Source organism: Lynx rufus, unplaced genomic scaffold, assembly GCF_022079265.1.
Source record: "Lynx rufus isolate CCGP_SWC_20201006 ecotype Redwood Valley unplaced genomic scaffold, mLynRuf1.p SCAF_17, whole genome shotgun sequence".
NCBI lineage: Eukaryota > Metazoa > Chordata > Mammalia > Carnivora > Felidae > Lynx > Lynx rufus.
In genome coordinates, this window is record NW_025814831.1 from 44,027,592 (window position 1) to 44,050,101 (window position 22,510).

The 22,510-nt window shown below is 34.7% G+C and overlaps 1 protein-coding gene across 1 annotated transcript in view; it reads left to right on the forward strand.

Moving 5' to 3' along the window:
- EXOC5 (exocyst complex component 5) overlaps positions 1–14,760 on the forward strand; it is a 55,656-nt gene extending 40,896 nt beyond the window's left edge. Inside the window, exons 13-18 of the mRNA XM_047079587.1 lie at positions 1,785–1,893; positions 6,476–6,596; positions 7,811–7,897; positions 11,332–11,440; positions 11,638–11,853; positions 12,503–14,760. Coding sequence (XP_046935543.1) covers positions 1,785–1,893; positions 6,476–6,596; positions 7,811–7,897; positions 11,332–11,440; positions 11,638–11,853; positions 12,503–12,691 — 831 coding nt within the window. The 3' untranslated portion in view covers positions 12,692–14,760. The remainder of the gene's footprint in view (positions 1–1,784; positions 1,894–6,475; positions 6,597–7,810; positions 7,898–11,331; positions 11,441–11,637; positions 11,854–12,502) is intronic.
- The last annotated feature ends 7,750 nt before the right edge of the window (positions 14,761–22,510 follow it).

A 22,510-nucleotide genomic window follows, 5' to 3' on the forward strand; every position in this document is an offset into this window, starting at 1 on the left:
AAATAGGTTATCTATTTCTTTTTAATTGAACTTTGGTAGTGTCTTTTAAGGATTTGTATATTTTACATAAATTGTTGAGTTTATTGGGATTAAGTTGTTCATGATAGTTCCTTATTGTCCTTTTAATATCTGTAGAATATATAGTGATGTCACCTTTTCATTCTTGATATTGGTAATTTGTATCTTTTTTTCCTGATCAGTCTAGCTAGAGGTTTATCAGTTTTATTGATTTTCCCAGAGAATCAGCTTTTGGTATCTTTGATTTTTCTCTGTTCTTTTGTGTTTCATCAATTTCCACTCTTTATTCTTTTTTTGGTACCTAGTTGGGTTTCATTTGCCCTTCTTTGTTTAGTTTTTTTAAGGTGGAAACTGAGGTCATTGATTTGAGACCTTTCTAGCTTATAGCTAGTTAAGGGCATCTGTTGAGCATCAGTGAGCAAAGAAGAGAGGTGAAGGTTGTGGTTAGAGTGACTAGTGAAGAATAAACTTTGGGGAGTGGTATTAAGAAGACCAGGAAGGGAATTGAGTAATATCAAATCAGTATTTATAATAGATCTTTTAAAGTGGGCTATGTATTTCAACTCCCCCCTCTTTATATCAGATGATAATCATTACTCTGAGAAAGGTACATGAATGGAGACTACAAAGAGGCAACAATCAATTGATAAACAATACAGGAAGCAGTTATAAGAAGTTGAGAGGTAATTTTCTAACTTTTTAAATAAAGATTTCATTTTCTCACTGTGACATTAATAATTCTTTTACTGAGTAATCATCAGCAACATCAACAGCAAAATGAACACTTGGGAGTTTACTGTGTGCCAGACACTGTGCTAAAAATACTTTATGTGCATTTTCGTATTTTATTCTCACCTCTGGACTAGGATATAAGTACTGCTAATAGTATTCCCTCCTTACAGATGAGAAAGTGAGGCCTTGTGGGGTTAAATAACATCTTAAGGGTTTACTCAACCAGGGAGTGATGAAGCTGGGATTTGAGCCTGTCATAGTTTAGTGCATCAGCTACTGATTTCCCCATCTCTTCCCCCAGTAGAATAAAGAATCCTTCTTATTTTGAGTTTTGCTAGAATAGCTTTTGTTAAAGTTAGTGGCTCTGGAACTTCTTTCACCACAACCTATAATAAGAAATGGATTTTACAGGGGCACCTGGGTGGCTCAGTTAAAGCATCTGACTTTGGCTTAGGTCATGATCTTGCAGTTCTGAATTTGAGCCCCACATTGGACTCTCTGCTATCAGCATGGATCCTGCTTCGAATCCTCTGTCCCCCTGTCCCCCTGATCCTTCCCCACTCACTCTGGCTCTCTCAAAAATAAATAAACATTAAAAAAAAAAAATGGAAATGGATTTTACATGGCAGCCCAGGGGACATTTATTATATGTATGTTTGTGTATGTGTTATGTTTTGCGTGTATGTGCATCTCATTAAACTATATTTGGTTTTAATATGTACATTGTACTTCATTTTCTATTGATTCTCTCTTCTCTCCTCTCTTTCTTGTCATAATCCACTAATGGATTGCAATCCAGGTGAGAAAAACACTGATCTAGTCTAAGCCAGGAGAATTGTAGACAAATAGGGAGCATTGTAACTATATGTCTATGTATGTGAGAGAGGCATTGGGGGTGGGAATGGGAGTATAAGTTATTTTGATATCTGAACACTGGCTACATCTTAGACAAAATTGCTAAAAAAAAAAAAGTTGCTTTTTTTTTTTTTTAAGATAGACTTGAGGAGTAATGTGTTTGGTTTTTCTTTTTAAAGCTTTCTGATCCTTCTGATTTACCAAGGAATGCCTTTAGAATTTTTACCATTCTTGTGGAATTTTTATGTATTGAGCATATCGATTATGCTTTGGAAACAGGACTTGCTGGTAAGTATATTTATTTGTCTTATTATTTGCATTAAATTTCTTTAATCATGCTTAGTTCACTGTATGCATAATATTGTTTTATATATATTCAACTTTATACATCGAATTCAGTTCAATGCAACGAATAATGCTTTTTGAGCTTTAATGCAAGGGTTTTCCAGGTGCTGAAAGTTACACAAAGACACAGGTGTCTCATATTTCTTACATCAAGCAGGGCAGGGCAAGCTACATAAGTTACTGCAGCGTATGGGCAGACTGTAGTACAATGCTATAGGTTATAAAATGTCAAGGGAGGGGCGCCTGGGTGGCGCAGTCGGTTAAGCATCCGACTTCAGCCAGGTCACGATCTCACAGTCCGTCAGTTCGAGCCCCGCGTCAGGCTCTGGGCTGATGGCTCGGAGCCTGGAGCCTGTTTCCGATTCTGTGTCTCCCTCTCTCTCTGCCCCTCCCCCGTTCATGCTCTGTCTCTGTCCCAAAAATAAATAAAAACGTTGAAAAAAAAATTTAAAAAAAATAAATAAATAAAATGTCAAGGGAGCAGAAATAAGGATGACAGCAATTCTTGTTGAGGCAATTGAGTAATATAAGGTGTAGAAAGAAAAATATTCCAAAATAAGCCTGGAAAGGAATGAATTCATATTAAAATTTTTTCTTTTGCTTTTGGTCTTTTGGGTTTACTGGTATTCATAGGGTAATAATGACTTCTTCCCTAAATCCCAGTCCCATTAATCCAGTTGCCTGTGAACTTTCCACTTGTCTATTGTGCATCTCAGATATAACATATGCCTAATGAAGCTCTTTATCTTCCATCTAAATCTGTTTGACTCCCATTTTTCTCCATGTGTTTGAAAGGTATTACTATTTTTGGGTTGCTCAGGCCCCAAACATAGGAGTTGCCATAATTTTTCCTTTTCGTGAATGCTGATAGCCAGTCTATCAGCAAATCCCATTAGTATACTTGCAGACATAACTCAAATTCATCTACTTTTTCTCAAGGTCTACTGATGCCACTCTAATGTAAATACCATCATCTCAGGGCACCTGGGTGGCTCAGTTAAGCGTCTGACTTCGGCTCAGGTCATGATTTCATGGTTTGTGAGTTCGAGTCCCGCATCAGGCTCTGTGCTGACAGCTCTGAGTCTGGAGCCTGCTTTAGATTCATGTCTCCCTCTCTCTGTGCCCCTCCCTAGCTCGCTCGCTCTCTCAAAAATAAATAAAACATTTAAAATACATACATACATACATATATACATACATACCATCATCTCTGTCTACTCCTAACTGGCCTTTCTGTGTACATTCTCACTTCTGCACAGTACTGACTCCACATAATAGTTTGATTATTATTTCTTTGTTTAAGACCCGTTAGTAACTTCCTGTTACTTTTAGGGGGAAAATAATAACAGACTTCACAAAACCATGGCTTTTGATCTGTCCTCCTCTTATGTATTCATCCACATCTCATATTGCACTTCCTCTCACTACCTCAGCCGCTCTGGCCTTCATTCTTTTTTCCCACTCAGGCTTGTTGCACTTGGTGTTTCCCTATCCCTCAAATCCTTTTCCTTCAGCTCTTCAATGCCTGACTTTTCAACCTCTGATCTCAACTAAGAGGTCACCTTCTCAAAGAGTCCTTTGCTGATCACACTAGACAATGTAGCCCACCTCTCCCAGTCCAGTAACTCATTATTTCGTCACTGAATTAATGTTTTTCATAGCACTCTCGCAATGAAATTTTCATATGTTAACATCTGCCTCCACTAACCAGAATTGATTAATTCAACACATACCTTTTAAGTGCCTACTCCTGCACTCGTGGAGCTTTCAATCTCAGGGAAAGGATAGACAAATGACTAGAAAGTGCAATGTAAAATTGAGTAAGAGTTAATGAGAAGTGTTGGGGAATTGGGATGGGAAATTCAGGAACAGAGGGCTTTTTTTTTTTTTTTTTTTTTTTTTTTTTTTTGAGGAAGGATGGTCAGAGACTGCCTGTCTGAGGAGACATGATCCAGAGAGCTGAATGAGGTGAAGGAGTGAATTGAGAATTTGGAGACAGTATTTTAAGAGAACAGCATGTATGCTCTTGTGGCTAGGAATCTTAATCTGTCTTATTCACCATTATTGTCTGGCACCTAGAAAGCACATAGTAGATGCTCAAAAATGTTTATTGACTGTATGTCACATCATTTCATAAAGTTTTTAACATTGAAGCATACTCACCCATAATTCAGTAACCTTGTGGTTTATTCTTACCCATTTTTTTATTTGCTCTCATGATGTAGATAAACATTTGTAGCCTGCTTTTTTTTTTAACTTAAGTACAGCAGACTCTTTTTTTTTTTTTAAGTTTATTCATTTTCTTAAATAATCTCTACACCCAACGTAGGGTTCAAACTCACGACCCCAAGATCTAGAGTCACATGCTTTGTTCCAACTGAACCAGCCAGGTGCCCTAATTACAGCAGATCTTGACATCGAGTATTTAACATTTGCCATTTGCAAATGACTTAATGTGGCAATTTGTATTGGGTAATAATACCTCAAAGGTATGAAGATTAAAGAAGATAATGAAAAAAGATAACATGAATTTGAATCCATATGGTATGAAGGATCTGTTATTAAGCTCATATGGAAATCTAGCATCTTCATTTTAATAGTTGTATGTATTCACAATTTGGAAGGGCTTAGGGGTGAGAATGTTTCTTATATTCATAAACTTTCTTCCATGCAGCCATTTAGTTAGTATTTACTGCTGTTATTTCTAATGATAGAATAAAATTCTGTCATGCATATATATAATAAAGTTAAATAAACTTAACTATCCCCTATTTCTAGATATCTTGAATCTTTTCAGTAATATAAATAATGCTGCAGTGAACATTGTAGAGCTTAGTTTTCCTTATTTTGAATTATTTTCTTTGTATGAAATCCCAGAAGTGAAATTAGCAGTTCAGAGTGTGGTACCTGGGGCCCCTGGCTGGCTCAGTTGGTAGGGCATGTGACTCTTGATCTCTGAATTATGAGTTCAAGCCCACGTTGAGGGCAGAGTTTACTTACAAAAACACACACACACAAAGTGTGTTACCAATTTCAAAATTTCTATACATATACAGTTTTGCAAAAGGGTTTTTTTTTTGCAGTAATTTACACTGTTATTGATCTTTATGATTGTACTAATTCTTTGCATAGTGTTGAATATTTTTTTAGAATAAAGGGATTTTTTTTTTTAATTATGTAGAGAGAGCGCACGCATGAGTGAGGGAGAGGGGCAGAGGAAGAGAGAATCTTAAGCAGGCTGCATGCTCAGGACAGAGCCTGAGTCAGGTCTCAGTCCCATACTGCTGGTTCATGATGTGAGATGAAATCAAGAGACGCTCAACCACTGAGCCACCCAGGTGCCTCTGGATATTCTTTAAAAACCTTTAATTTAATGGTTGAAAACACACATAGATATTACCTTAATTTCTGTATCTTCCATTAATAATAAGGATTGGTATTTTCTACATGTGTACTGACTTAATTTTCTTTCTAAGTTTGTGTTGGAGTCTTTAGTTTTCTTACTATTTGGTGATTTTATCGTATCTTCTTTTTTTTTTTTTTTTTTGAGAAAGAGGGAGAGCGTGTGCAAGCATGTGCACAGGCGGGGAAGGGCAAAGGGAGAGGAAGAGAAAGAATCGTAAGCAGGCTCCATGCAGCCAACACAGGGCTCTGTCTCACAACCATGAGATCATGACCTTAGGCGAAATCAAGAGTCGGACGCTTAACCAACTGAGCCACCCAGGCACCCCTTTTGGTTTCATTTTTAAAACTTTGAAAAAAAATCATCACCCCGTAAAGAATTCTAGGTATTAAACTTTTATTTTCTCATGTATGAATATTTTCTTTAGCCCATTATGCTTCTTAATTTTCGCTAGAAACATAGACATCTAAGGTTAGAATGTATCTTAGAGTTTATCTATTGCTCTTTTACAAAAAAGATGAATCTGAAATCTGGAGAGGTCAGCTCTCTTTTTTGGAGTCAGCATGTGGAGTCACCTGAATAGCATGCTGAAAAATCAAGAATTTTTTTGTAGACAGTGAGGAGACTTTGAATATTTTCGAAGAAATAATAGAGAGCAAGATGAGTGAAATGTGTAAATTTAAATATATTACTCTGGCAACAATATATTAACAGAAAAGATAAAGTGATTTGAACCCAGGAAAGTAACAAAAAAATTATTTTAACTGAGATAATGAGGCCTTGTTATAAGAAAAATGGTGGAAGTGGTTCATGGCTCATGTGAACCACTGGGCATGAGAGAGTAGGAAAGAAAAGATACAGACCAAGATGATTCATTTATTGATGTATTTTTTTGTTTATCTCAGCAAATAATGAAAACTGAGTAGATGGTGAAACTTTGCGTGTAAAAACTTTGGATTAATTTTATTATTAAGTTTAATTTTACTTTTCTGTCCACAAAAATCATTGCTGATTTATTAAAATAGCAGTTGCTTTTATTCATAATATCACATTCATTTTTTCAGTTAGCAAGATGAATTTCTTCAAGTGTGATTCTAATACATACATGCCTTCCAATTTTAGGAATTCCTTCTTCAGATTCTAGGAATGCAAATCTCTATTTTTTGGATGTTGTGCAACAGGCCAATACTATTTTTCATCTTTTTGACAAGCAGTTTAATGATCACCTTATGCCACTAATAAGGTTAGTCAAATTGATTTTTGTTGGTATGTCAGTGAATATTATAATGTTCTCTACATATAAAGACTTACAACAAAAATTTCATGAGATTAATAGGACAGATTTTAATATACGACATTAAATAAGGTTTGGTTTATATTTTCCTATCAGTTTATGTGAACTTTTCAAGCATGTGAGGATTAAATAAGGTGGAGTATATGTGAACATGCCTTATAAAATTATATGTGTACTATTAAAAGATGAACAATATATAAAAGATAATATTTTAAACATTTTATTGTAAACATTGATATGCCAAAAAATTAGTCTAGAAACAGTCTTAAAGATAAGATCACTTGTAATCCCTAAATCACACTTTGAAAGGAAATGTACTAATTTAAGAACTGTAATGCCACATAGCAAAGAATCCACATAACTGTTAGAGTTGCATATTCCTTAATATTTTGTGTGTTTTTGACATTTAGGTGGCATTCAGAAGGCAAATATGATTGTCAAAATTATTTTTTAGTGTAGGAAAGCTAAATCAACTGGATTGGCTGTAGTCTCCAAACTTTAATTAGTATAATTGATTATATTCTTAAGATATCCAATGGATTTTTTTTTATTTTTTGTTTTGTTTTTTACTGTTATTTAATTAAAAAGGAAACAAACACAAAACAACAAAACAAGAAGAAAATGAAACAATCCCAAAATTTCAAAATCACATATATATATATTCTTGAGGGATATCTTCTCTGAGATGAAAGTAATGAATCCAAAAAAAAAAAAAAATTGGTTAGAGTGGGAGAGAGCCAAAGCATAAGAGACTCTTAAAAACTGAGAACAAACTGAGGGCTGAAGGGGGGTGGGTGATGGGTATTGAAGAGGGCATCTTTTGGGATGAGCACTGGGTTTTGTATGGAAACCAATTTGACAATAAATTTCATATATTAAAAAAAAAAGTAATGAATCTAAATCTTCTTCTTCCTTCTCTTCTAAATGGTTAATTTTTCCTAGTGTGACTATTAGGCATAGTAATACTGCATAATTTCCTAGTTTGAATTGGGCACTGTAGTTACTACTTACATGCTTCTTGGATTTGCAAGCAAATTAAAATAATATATATGTATGTTTGTGTATTTATAAATTTTTGTAACAATATACATATGCATATGAAGAACTTTCAGAGTTATAAGGCTACTAATGTGATTTTTTTTTTCCTTTTAAACATTGAATAGCTCTTCTCCTAAGTTATCTGAATGCCTTCAGAAGAAAAAAGAAATAATTGAACAAATGGAGATGAAATTGGATACTGGCATTGATAGGCAAGTTGTTAGTTTTATTTTTTGTTTTTTTTTTTAAGATTTTATGTTACTATTTTTTTAAATGTTTATTTTTGAGAGAGACCATGTGCGAGGTAGGGGAGGGCTAGAGAAAGGGAGACCGGATTGGAAGCAGGCTCTGTGCTGACAGTAGAGAGTCTGACGCAGGGCTCGAATCGTGAACCATGAGATCATGACCTGAGCTGAAGTCAGATGCTTAACCAACTAAGCTACCCAGGTGCCCCTAAAGATTTTATTTTAAAATCCACACCCCCGCGTGGGGTTTGGACTCTCAGTCCTCCAAAAGCCACATGCTCCACCCACTGAGCCAGCCAGGCACCCTTCCCCCCCCCCCCTTGCCTCTTATATTTTTTAAATTGTAAAAACACTAGGGGCGCCTGCGTGGCTCAGTCGGTTAAGTGTCCGACTTCAGCTCAGGTCATGAGCTCACGGTTCGAGAGTTCGAGCCCCACATCGGGCTCCGTGCTGACAGCTCGGAGCCTGGAGCCTGCTTCCGATTCTGTGTCTCCTTCTCTCTCTGCCCCTCCCCTGCCTCACACTCTGTCTCTCTCTCTCAAAAATAAATATTTTTTTAAAAATTTTAAAATTTTTGTAAAAACACTATTATAAATGCAGCATGAAAATGGTTTTTAGTATGTTTAGATTCTTTTAAACTAGATTCAGTTGAAAACTATTCTTGGAAGCCACCGTTTTCTCCTCCTCCTCCTTTCTCCTACTCTTTCAAAACTCCTTAAAAATGGTATGTAACATAGAGGATTTTATTTTCATTTAGAATTTTCAGGGTTATGTCTGAAATGCTTTAAATAAATATGCTAATTTTCTGTAAGTAAATTTCAGTAAGTGAATGCAAACTCTGTGTTCAAAAATTTTTGTAACAGTTTTTGTAGTCAATTATCTGTTTACGGTATAGAGCAGTGGGTCTCTTTTCTTGAGATGATGTGTTGGTCTTATACTTACTAATGATGATGACAGTTACCATTTATCAAGCTTTTGCTGTGTGCCAGGCACAGTGTTAAGGACCTTCACTTGTGTTATTTATTAGGTAGAAAATACTATTTCTGTTTTACAGATGAGGAAATGGAGGCTTAAAGAAATAAAGTATTTGCTCAAGATTGCACAGTTAGTAGTGGTAGAGCTAGGATTCAAATGCTAAAGCCCTTGGTACTAGGTTTGGGCATATCTTCTTTATATATTGTAATTCTGCTCCTTTCTCTTCTATTCAACAAAGCATATTTGAGTGCAAGTTAGTTAACAGTGCTGTTACAAGGATAGCCTGGAATTCACTCTAATTTGTGAAAAAGTAAATAATTTTTACTTTATTAGTAGTATCAAATTTGCAAGTCACCTCCCAATTACCTTTTCACTAAGATCAATATACTGTAGAGTATATGATAATGAGGGAAAGAAAAATAAAGTTAAAGAATAAAACTGGGAAAAGGGCATGTTATAGAATTAATTACTGAGCTTAATTTACTGATTATATGCTTAGAATAATCCTAAAAACTGGCCTCTACCTTTTGCTTTCAGTCAGGACAACAGGAGATTATACATACACAGTATTTCACATAATGTAGTATGTTTATATACATTATAATCATCCCTTCAAGAAGTGTGTATTTTCCTAACCTAAATCCCTCATATTAACTTAATTTGTTTCTTCTTGGTTTGCCTCAGAATACCTAAAAATCATATTTGGGACGTGGGGAGGTTGGATACATTAAGCTTTCAGAGGTACAGGAAAGATGTATTTGTTAGGTATCTTCTTAATATCTTTCTATATAAGCTTTAGTCTTGGGCGCCTGGGTGGCTTAGTCAGTTGAGCGTCCGACTTCAGCTCAGGTATGATCTCACGGTTTGTGAGTTCGGGCCCCGCATCGGGTTCTGTGCTGACAAACTCAGAGCCTGGAGCCTGCTTTGGATTCTGTCTCCTTCTCTCTCTGCCCCTCCCCACTTGTGCTCTGTCTCTCAAAAATAAATAAATATTAAAAAAAATTTTTAAGCTTTGGTCTCAAAGTCTTTGTACTAGTTGACCAATTGAAAGCACAGTGATCTGTAGTGGTCTCATGAATGTGAACTTCTAATTTTTTTACCCATTTTCCATGGAAAATGGGTAAAAGAGGGAAGCAGAGCATCCACCTGATCCCTTCTGGTATTTTCAGACCAGCGTCCACCTGTGGGTATTAGGTCAGAACCTCTTTGCCTTTGAAGCTCACATCATCTTTTCTTATTGCTGTTATCTCTCAGTCATTTACGTTAGTCCCCTGTATTTATTGAGAATTTGGGCAACAGGCTCACAGTTTTTCTTTTAACCTTAGTGTAGGTCATTTCCACTTCCTTGTGTCTGACCCATTCATTTTCTTGATCATCTTCACTTTAGCTACCTACTCTCATATCCTGCTAGACCTTGTTATCATTGCTAACAAAAACCTCAAACTTGAATATCCCACTCATTGCTCATAACCTCTTGTTCTTCCAACTCCACAACCTGCTTTCTGACCTCAGCACGAGCTCTAGCCCTTAATTTATTAATCATTTGCCAATTACCCTTTTCCTAGCTTTACTTTATTATTATGCTTAGGTTGCTTGACCCAGCTCTTGAATTAGTCCCTTCTAATTCCCCTAAAATATATTTCCATTAACCATAACTATCTTACAGATCCTAAGTTTTGGATCAGTGCAGTCTCTTTTATTACCATAACTGGGTGACTGATTGCTGTTGGAGAATATCACATAACTCAAATGTTATTGGTACCACTACAAACCCATGCTCTCATTTCTCAACTGGGTCTTTAGTACCACTTGTTCAGCCTACTGATTGTCCTTAGAGTGTAAACTCATATGCTTCTCACATCTTCTTCCAAATGTTGGCCATTCGTCTTAAACCCTCTATCTTCCCCTCTTGCTAACCATTCTCTGTATATAATTGTTAAGGAAATAAGTTAGTGACAGATTTCTAAGATCTTTAATATTACCTTAAATAAAGTATTGGGCAAGAGCAGGAAACTAAATAAAACCAGAGTTCATTGATAGCAAGACCTAGAATTTATTTTTTCTAAAATCTGAAGTCTACCAACAGTAAATAATTTTACAGAGCTATGAAATTAAATAATTTCAATTTAGTATAAATAATATAAAGTGAATATAAAATAAAGGGATCAAGGGGCTCCTGGGTGGCTCAGTTGGTTAAGTGTCTGACTTCGGCTCAGGTCATGAGCTCACAGTTCTTGAGTTCGAGTCCCAAGTCAAGCTCTGTGCTGACAGCTCAGAGCCCAGAGCCTGCTTCAGATTCTGTGTCTCCCTCTCTCTCTGCCCCTCTCCAGCTCACACTCTTTCTCTCTCTCTCTCAAAAATAAACAAACATTTAAAAAAATTTTTTAAATAAAGGGATCAAATATATGGTGTTCTCAATTCTCTAGGACGTTAAATTGTATGATTGGACAGATGAAGCATATCTTGGCTGCAGAACAAAAGAAAACAGATTTTAAGCCAGAAGATGAAAACAATGTTTTGATTCAATATACTAATGTGAGTAAAATGATTCAATATACTAGTAAGAATATCTGCTTTGCTTAATAATTTCATTAACATTTTCATTGGTGTATCTTACTGTGCTCTAAGTTATTTTCTTTTATACTTAGAAATCAGTGAGACGCTATATGTATTTTCTCCTCATCTAAGTTGATATCCATTTCTATGTAATAAGTGTAGAAAAAATTTTACAGGCCTGTGTTAAAGTCTGTGCTTACGTGAGAAAGCAAGTGGAAAAGATTAAAAATTCCATGGATGGGAAGAATGTGGATACAGTTTTGATGGAACTTGGCGTACGTTTTCATCGACTTATTTATGAGCATCTTCAACAATATTCCTACAGTTGTATGGGTGGCATGTTAGCAATTTGTGATGTAGCTGAATATAGGAAGTGTGCCAAAGACTTCAAGGTACGTATTCACAAATCGGAAGCTTGTAAATAGGCTCAGGAACATAAGTCAGACCGTTAAGAATGCATGCTGACTTACTGTCATTACTGAAAAGTTTACAACTTGTTGATATTGGAGCGAGACAGATCTAACATTTTCTAACGGGAAAAGTGTTGTTCCAATCATATTTTCAGTATTAACACATTTTTGCTTTGTGCTTTATTTTAGACAAGGCCATATTTCAGTTCCACAATTCAAATGACATTGTTGACTTTCATAACTAAAGCTGTATATATCACACATCAGGAAAATATGTTCTTTCTTCATGTACATCTCTCTGAAATCAGTTTTCCTTAAGGTTTAAATTATTTAAGAAAAGTGCTAAATTAATGATAACTAATTCTAATCCACAGAAGTATAAATGAGTGTTAACTATTGAAGAAAACTGGCATACTATATATCTTTTCAAAAAGATTATACCACGTTTTTGTAATGTCTGAAATATTTGAGTTTTAATACTTTCTGAAGCTTTAAAATTTTTTTAATATATTGAACCTCTCTCACATTAGTAACTCCTGAATAACAGTAAATAAGTGAGAAGGATTAAAAACTAATTGTAAAACTAGAAATCGTTTTGTTTCAATGCTGTTTTTTTTTTTCCTTAATTCAGATCCCACTGGTATTACAGCTTTTTGATACTCTGCATGCACTTTGCAATCTTCTGGTAGTCGCCCCAGATAATTTAAAGCAAGTCTGCTCAGGAGAACAACTTGCTAATCTGGACAAAAACATTCTTCACTCCTTCGTACAACTTCGTGCTGACTATAGATCTGCCCGCCTTGCTCGACATTTCAGCTGAGGTTGAATTTACAAGGGAAACATGTTGTACTTCAGCAGGTCTTGGTTGACAGAAAGCACAGGAGATTTCTTATGACACAGCCAACATTTTATGGAAAAATGACTGTTTTGAAAAACAGCAGCCATACTTACCCTTGAGATTTTATTTGAAATTTGGACACTACCCGGCCATATTTTGCTTTTTTCCCCTTAAGTTAAATTTTAATTCCATTCTTGAACTTAACAAATTTCAAATTCTAAATTTCAAATTATGTGAAACTACTTGTCACTCTTTTCATCCTGGAAAATGCTGGTGTGAGAAGACAAATGAGATGTTATCACTGTTCCAGTTCATGTTCTTTGACATACTCCATTGGGAAGTTTCACCATCCTATTTTGCATTGATGTTAAAATACAGCAAAACTGCATTTATTATTTACCAATTTTTAATGACCTTTTCAGCACTTGGTAATTGTTAACCAATTGTTATTTTAGGTTTTCTTAGAGAACTTTTGCCTCTTTCAAAAGGTTAACAACTGAGCATAATTTCTGTAGTTGGTTAATTGGATTTTTCCCTGAGGTACAACAATAGTATTCCAAGAAAAATGTTATAAACTGAACTAATATGATGAAATGTTTTATGTAGATATTAGGAGTGGATCAGAATACATCTGCTTTCTGGGTAAAAAAACTTAAAGTTTACTATTTCTTATTTCATAAACAGATTTTAAGCCAATGCTAGCAAGAAATTAATAAGTTTACCTTATTTTATATTTCACTTAAGGTAAGGTGGAGGACCTTAACTGAAGGACCATATTTATTCATTATTTTAATATTATAAGGGAAGTAAAGTTGAGGTATAGTCTAAATGGTGAATATGAGAAATATTGACAGTGTTTAGCAACAATGCAGCCCTTTAAGATTACTTTCTTAATACTAAACTGGAATAAGATGGGATGGCTGAACATTGATAATCTATTTTAAGGGGAATCAGTAATTGATAGATAGCATTATATATTCTAAGTCTGGAGACAAGCTTTGTGAAGACTGATTGCTTTTCAGATCTATAGTTTCTGTCATTATCTTTTTCAAGGCATTTCTGAAGCAATTCTTGAATGGAGTTAACTGAATTGGCTTAATATGGTGACATAATAAATCACTTATAAAATTTTAAACGTCAAGTGGAAATTTAGCAAGGCTATTTACTCTACAGTCTCTCTAAACTTGCTCTGCAAGAATTCATTCTTATCCGTGTGTAGTATTTCAGTTCCCTTTGTGTTGTTCGCAATCTTCTAAGAACAGATAAACTTTAATGTTCAGCTCATTCTTGGCATTTTTTTCCTTTAATGTAGGCTTTTTGGCCTAATTTTGGCAAACTACTTTTCTTTTAAGACTATGTTTCTGAATAGTCATCAATCTTACCAAAACTTCCAGATCCAGCACTACCTACTGTTTAAGTTACTATTGACTGAATTTTCTTAATTTTCTGTTTAGCCCAGTGTTATCAAGGTAAGCAAAAGAAACAAAGTATGCCAACTTTTATCAAAGCATTTTAGAAAATTGTGGCAGCTTTAGAAAGCTGTCTAGTTTTCTATTCCCTAGCCAAGGGGAGAGCCAGAACAGATTTTGGATACTAGAGAAAGTCATATGCTTGTACTATTGCCATTTTAGAAAGCTCTGATGTGAATTCAAATTATACCTCTGTTACTTAAAGCCAACAATTTTAAAGCAGTAGTTTTACTGGCCATTTGAACTCTTTGTACAGTGTCAATTTGTAAAAAAAAAAAAAAAAAAAAAAAAAAAAAAAGAGAGAGAGAAAGAGAAAACAAAATCTTAAATAAAACACGAGAGAACATTTTAAGACTTCCAAATCAGAGAAGTGCTTCAAATTATTTTGTTTGGATTAATTTTTTTAAATGTAAAACATAAACATGTTGCTTAAATATTTTGTTAATTATTATTTCCATGCTTGAATTTTGTGCAATATTTTCCATTATGTCCATTGACCAAGGCAGTGACAAAGAAAACTCATAAGTGAATACTTAATTTAGAAGTGTTAACATTAATGCTTAATAAACAAATTCCCTGCAATTGTTTTTTTATTTCACTCCATTTTTTACATCTTAAGGATATCCATACTTAATTTTCTAAATTATTGCTATTTAAGTTTTTAAGATGTTCCTTATTTTTTATAGGTCTTCTCACCTCTTTTTTTTTAGAAGAAAAATACTTTTTTTTCTAAGATTAGAAATTTAACTGATTATCTTTCTTTAAAAAATTTTGTTCTGTAAAGCCCTGTGCATTCCTTGCATTCTTTTTATTCCAATTTTTAAAGCATTTTTTATATTTATGGCCACTATAAAATTTTGCCCACAATTTATGACTCAAAAAAGATGATCAATAAGTAAGATGTTTTTCAAATGCACATGATAAAATTTTAAGTAGCAATAATGGAACTTTGTATATTAGTAACATTAGACAACATTTGATTAAAGAGAATCCTTACAGTTTTCTGCATTTCTACAGGAGCTAACAGACAATATCTATGTAATGTTTTGAAGTGGAAAATATGCTCCAAAACACTGCAAATTATTTTTCTGAAACTTAAGTATATTATGTTTTTGTAATATGGTACAGAAAGTTAAAATACAGGACACAGGTTTTAGCCTCTATAAGTTATGGTATTGAAAATGACAGTCGACCACAGTAGATGAATAGTCCTTATGAAGAATTATAAAATAACAGTTGAATGAATCTTTAGACAGATGACTCATTGACTATTTCAAGACAAGTATTAGCCTCATTTTGAGCATCTCCATGGTTGCAAGTCCCTAGCACCTTCCTTTTTTAATAAAACTGCTAAATACATTAACTTATGATATATTTAGATGATTTTCTTTCCTCTTTCACTTTAAATTTTCACTATCTGAACATCAGCCTTCTGGCTTACAGTGAAATAATTTTATTATTAGATTGATTCAAAGTGGAGAATGTACTGCTTCCTTAAAATGCCTTTTTCTCATCTAAGATGGTGAATATTTACAGGTATCCAGATAAAGAGATTTTGGTTCCTGAAATGCCACAAAACCTTTTAAGGTGGTCATGTTTATAAGGTAGTGCCTAAAACATGCTTGAACAACTGTTATGTGAGAGTCAGCAAGGTTCACTCTGTGCATAATTTGTTATTAACTTAAAAAGCTCAAATCTGGGATTTAACTTTTTTTTTATCAATACAAAAGTAGGTTTCATATTACCCACATACTATTCATTGACTCAGAAGTGTGAGGTACTTTCTAGAAGTGTACTGAATTCTCCTGATTTCTATTGGAGAATTTGATATCAAAAGCACTTTAAACTTTCATCCAGTTAATTTAACTATACTCAATTCGGTAGTACTTCTCTCCGCTTGAGAAACTCGGTCCTGAAATACGTTATGTGCTTTCGAGGAAAAGACCAGTTTATATTGTTAGAGTAAATAATTCTACATAAAGTAAAACAACAATTTTTAAATATTGATGCATAATAAAGATAATTATAGCTACATTTATTGGTTCAAATTCAATGCACTATGCTAACCATTTGTATACATGATCTCATTTGATTCCAAAACAGCCTTAAGAGTTGGGTAGTATTATCTCCATTTGACAGATGAAACATCTAAGCCACAAAAAACATTAAGTAGACCTGCTAAAGGTCTGTAGGTAATAAAAGGCTCAGATTGAAACCTAAATCTTTCTCACTCACTCTTGATGTTCTGTGCACTATTCTCCTTATGTAACATTAAATAGGTCTTTTATTTTGATAGACTCATTAGTTTTCCTTAGTCTAATTTCCTTCTCATTCAATGTTTGGTTCCCACTGTAGTGTTTAGGCTATGAAGTTGATACACAGGATCAGTATTTCATTTACTGTTGGATTTTTTAATGTTCCCAATGTGTGGTCATACTTTTTAAATTTGGTTTTTAAAATTTTATAAGTGGTCATGAAATTTTAATTTAATATTAAGTTTGTAATTAATAGAAATCTTTCAAAAAGTTCTCTGTAGTATTATTTTACACAATTACAGTACTATATCTGCTTAACTTTTACAGAAGAAAGAGTCCAAGTGTTTTATAACATAGGAGTAAATCACAACTCTACCTTGGAAAATATGGGCAAATCAGTATTTCTACCTTCAAACACAGACTATTTTAATGTCATACGTTTGCCAATTGTGTTAATTATTTAATGCATTTGGTAGTTTTTAAATGGCTAATGCTGGAGTGAAAATATAGGGGGAAACATGCTTGTTTAATCTTTTAAGAGTTAAGACTCTTAACTTTTATTCTTACCACTGATCAGTCCTTTCTCTTTCCAAATTTAGGGAGGAAACAACTCTTCAAGTGTATATGAGAGAGAAACCTGACATGTTAGAGTGTAAGAATTTTAATTGGTGATTTGGAGCAGTTAGGCTGATAACTCTGGGCTTTAACAAGATTGATATTTTTGAATATTTGGCCCTGTATACTTTAACACTAATATTTGGGTGATAACAGTAAACTTCAGTTCTTAAGATGAATATCACTTGTGGTGGGAGAGAAAAGTAATTAACCATACTTGTTCATTTTTTGAGTGTTTTAGATGGTTGCAGTCTGCCTCACCGTACAAAGCCAATTTAAATATGAATATATCACATCATACTCCAAACAGCAAACAACCTCAGAGGAAAGTCATTTATTCAGAAGGCATAGATTTGTGCTAGACAGCAGTGATGCATTACAAATATATAATTATTTGCACTAATATTTGAGCAGGTGGAATGGATTAGAACATGGTCAACATTATGCTGCTGATAACATGTATTTTTCTATATTAATATGTACTGTGCAACATGTATTAAAATTGTCAATAATTCATTTTAGCCAGGATACTAATATTTATATTACTATGTTGAAGAAACAGTATCCAACTGAGCCACTTTTAATTTAAAAGTCTGAAACTGGAATTAAGTTTACTTTGAAAAACCACTTAAATTTATAATCACTGGAAGGTCAGTAAAACATAGAATTATCAGTGACTGGTGACTTAATTGGAAGAAGTGTGGAAGGTTAAGAATAGGTGTAGGAATCTGGAATGAGTAAGTTAAGTTTCATTTATTTATAGCTCAGATGAATGACTTCCTTTTATTTTAACTATTAGCGATCTTAAATGAAGGAAAATGTCTTATCCCTTCCAACGTATCTTCGTATTAATACTCTAAGTCTGCAGATTGGATGGAACCACCTCTGAGGAATTCATCTCAAATGGTGGATTTTCAAAATTTTTGGATTAAACTTTGAGAGGTAGGAAGCCTTCTTGGTGCCCCTGTAATCTTAAATAGGCAGGTGCCTTTAAGTGAAACCATCCCTTTTTATCTGCCTATCATATTAATCTTTATACTGTGGGTAGATTTGGTTCCTTTGAACTGTAGTATTTTGTTGTGGCAGTTTTATCAAACCTGCAGCTTTTTGCTATAGAGAATAGTATCCACACAGAATCTAGACACTGCTGACCTAAGAGAACTGTGAAACTACCTCTAAGTATATTGTTTGCAAATGTTGTGTGCTATTTAGAGGATCACATGAGTTTATGTGAAAATACTTTAGAAGGAGTAATACTAAGTGCCTCTATATTAGGATTCTTCAGTAAAATGTATTTTCATTTTTTGCCACAAGGGGGAGAAGTTATTTTTATAGTAATACCTACATTTTTGTTTGATTTAAAAAAAAAAATAGAACTCACATTGTTTTTCTCTACTGAACAGCACTTACGAACATTATCACCATCCTAATAGGAGTGTGTGTGTGTGTGTGTGTGTGTGTGTGTGTGTGTGTGTGCGCGATTCTGAAAGTCATGTGAAAAAAATTTCTGGGTCAATTAATGACAAAACTAAAACCGTTTTGAAGAACCTGTATGTGCACAGCAGACACAGGAATTGGACAAAGTTCATCATAATTAAAATTATGTTTTTTGGAGTTCTATATCTCATTGAATTACTTTATCAGCTCTTTAAGAATGATCTATTGATTAGTTCTCTGCATTCTGCTTTTTAAAGAAAAAATTTTGAAACAATCTCAAACTTACAGAAAGGTTGTAAATACTGTACAAATAAAATGTTTCTGCTTTGAGAGTAAGCTGCTGTCATGGTGCCCCATCACCCTCCAGTACTTTTACGTTTCCAAAAAGAAAGAATTCTTCCATATAACCACAATACAACCATCAAAATAAGGAAATTAGCAGAAATTAGCACTGGTGTATTACTTCCTCAGACCCTGCCCAATTTTCACTGATTGTCCCAGTGATGTTTTATAAAGATCCAGTTCAAAGTCACACGTTGTCTTAACGTTGCAGAATCTCTCATTTCTTTGGCTCTGGAGCAGTTCCTCCGTCTTTCCTTGACTTTTGCTACCCTCGACTTACGTAGATTATGGGCCAATTATTTTGTAAAATGTCCCTAAATTTGGATTTATCTGTTTCCTTGTGATTAGATTCTAGTTGCATTTCTTTTGCAGGAATATTACTGAGCCAATTCTGTCAGATAGTGCACAATTTCATTTTGCCCCATTTCTAATGATGTTCATTTTGATTTTGATCTCTTGCTTACCTATCATGCTTTTCCACTGTAAAGTTACTGGGTTTTTCTTTGTAAATATTTTTTGGGAAAATAGTTGAAGCTATGTATATATCCTGCACCTAATCAAATCTTCACTTTATTAATGTCAGTGTGAATTCATGGTTTTCTTTTTTCTTTTTTAAATGTTTTATTTATCTTTTGAGAGAGCATGAGCAGGGGAGGGGCAGAGAGGGAGGGAGGAACAGAGGATCCAAAGCAGGCTCTATACTGAGAGGCTGACAGCAGTGAGCCCTATGCGGAGCTCAAACTCCTGAACTGCAAGATCACGACCTGAGCCGAAGTCGGATGCTCAACCATCTCAGCCATCCAGGCACACCCATGGTTGTCTAGTCAATAGGTTATAATCTGTTACTTATTTTGCATCTCAAATTGTCCTATGTTTGGACACCGTGAGCCCTTTCACATAGGCTCCTATGCCCTTTTGATACGTTGCCATCATTTTTAAAGCACTTTCTTACTTTCAGGCACACAAGTTTTCCAAACTCTTCTTGTACTGCCTTTGCCCCAGCCTTAGAATCAGCTATTTCTCTACCATTTGGTGGGAATTGGTATTTAGAAGCCATGATTTGTGCGTGAGCTGTGCTTGTCATGACTGAGGTGTCATTGTTACTGCTGCTTCTCAGGGGACAGTGCTATGGGCTTTATGTGTGTATATACAGGCACATAATTGAGTTTTTTAAATTTACATACACATACACTCTCCTATGTGACACCCTTCTCCACTTGAGCTCCAGCACCCCATATTGTGTTTCTCCTAGTCAGGAGGAAGCCTTCCTTACCCCATTCAGTTACCAGAGTTTTGGCTTTCGTATAAAGGGGAATGAAAAATGGTTACTACAGAAAGCATGGAAAGATTCTAAATAAAAATTACTCATAATTTCATCACTCAGAAACAATTATATTTTGGTGTGTTTTCTTTTACTGTAAGCAAATTAGTAAAGCCAAATCGAGAAAGGTTAAAGTGTTTATTCCAAAACATGGCACTTAACATTTTGAAGGAATTAAATTTGAAGTGCATGCATATGCGTATGTTTTTCTGTATCTTTTGCTACTATGAGTAGTTGCTAATTACAGTACATCAGAGAAACTGCGAATGCAAATTTGACCATTGATGACTGAATACCAATAGGGTATTTTTACTAGTAAAATTCAGAGGGAAAATGATCATACAATTGTCATCTCACAGGCCAAAATAAAAATACATTTAAGTAAGATAGACTTTATGTGTGAAAAGAACCGATATTCTGGGATGAATTTAATAGATGTTATAATAAACTTAATGTGAAATGGGAGTCCACATGAACAAATTAGTCAACTCTCAGTTTCCTTGTTAGGTCTCTATGATTACTAAAATTCTATAATTCTAAATATAGGAAGATGCAGGCATTCTATTAAGAGCTTATAGTGATGTCAGAAGTAGATTAGCTCAAGAAGTCACCTCCGAGCCCAACTGAGAATGAATGTATAAGAGCCAAATCCTCCCCTAATGCTACCAGCACGCAATGACCATATACCATTGTGATGAAGAGCTAAGGCTCTTGATCAAATAGCAGATATGAATCTTGGCTTTGTTGCTTATTAATTCTGTGACCTTGTTACAAATGTTGTGAAGTGGGGAGAAACATATGTGATCATTTTTCATTCTCACCATTTTTATAAGGGGTTTCTAATCCGTTGGGGGATCACTTCATTCTTCATCGGATGAATATTGAAATTCTGTTTTTTGCCAGGTACTGCATTAGAAGTTAAAGGGAATTAAAAAGATCCTGCCCTCAAGAATCTAGCCTAGTGTGAGAACATATGCAACCAATCATACTTATTACATCTGTAATAAGTACTGTAATAGTAGCATGGGACCAGGTGCTGCAAGAGCTCAGAGGAGCTGGTGATTAAGTTTGTGGGCCGGTAGGGGGTGAGGCAGGTCATTAAAGCTACTAAAGTGACCATTTATTAAAATAGATACTAAGTCAAGCAGCTTGCTAACAAGTACATTTGTTATTTCAGTTAATTCTCACACTGCAAGGGTGTTATTATCCCTATTTTACAAAGGGAACTGAGAAGTTCAATAACTTGACCAAGGTTATATATCTAAAAAGTAATAGAGTCAGAATTCAAACGGTACCCACAAGCTCCCAGAGCCAATGCCTTAACCACTTTATTTCCTCTAAAAAGGTTTCGCAAAAGAAAGTTAACATTTCCATTGAACTTTGAAAGGCAAGGAACATTTTAGGAAACGGGGCAGGGGAAAGGGCATTCCAGGTAAAAGTGACTCATACTTGCAAGGGTTTAGCGCGGGAGTCACTGGTATATTCACTGAATGGGAAGACTTATGTGAGTAGAGCTCAGGGTGTGTGGTCTGTCAAAAGGCAGGTAAAGTTGGAATACTTGGGTCAGGGTTAGCTTATTAAGAATCTTAAATGTTATGCTGATTGTTTAGCTGTATCAGGAAGATGACAAAATCGACCATTAATGATTAGGTGAATGACATGAACAGCTCTAAAAGGATGACAGGAATGCATGCAGCAGTGGTTCAGAGGGGAGAAGAGAGCAGAAGCAAGGCTGCTGCATTAGTCTGGATGGGGAAAGCCTGAACAGCGTAGCACAGGAATGAAGAGGATGCGATGGATTCAGAAAACACTTGGAAGATTAAACTAATAGAACCTATTTATTGTTGCTTATTGGATGTGGAGGGCAAGGAAGAGAATCAAAGATGATTACAAGATTTTTAGCTTACCTATCTCAGTGAATGCGAACATTGTTAATTTACACAATAATGTATAATGTTGTATACATTAGCAAAAGTAGGTGTGGAGGAGAGTCCAAGCATGCCGGAAGAATATCTTCTTGCACCAGGAGAACTTGGTTAAAGTCATATAAAAAATTTAAAGTTTTCAATCTTCTGCATTTTTTCAGATATACTAGAAGTTGTGGCAGGGAAAAAAATCCATTGGCTTTGAAACATAGGAGAATGGTTTTGAAATTTGAATAATATATTATTTGATGGTTGTATAGTTGTTGAGTTTGGTTTTTACTTTAGGCAAAACAAAACAAAACAAAACAAAAATATTTAGCATTTTAGTGTATAGATATATTGGGTAGAATTAAATGGAATGACACCTGTCCCCCTTCCTCCCCACTGAAGGCAATCCTTTAGAAAGTTTAAATTGGGAAGTATGTAGATGACTTCCT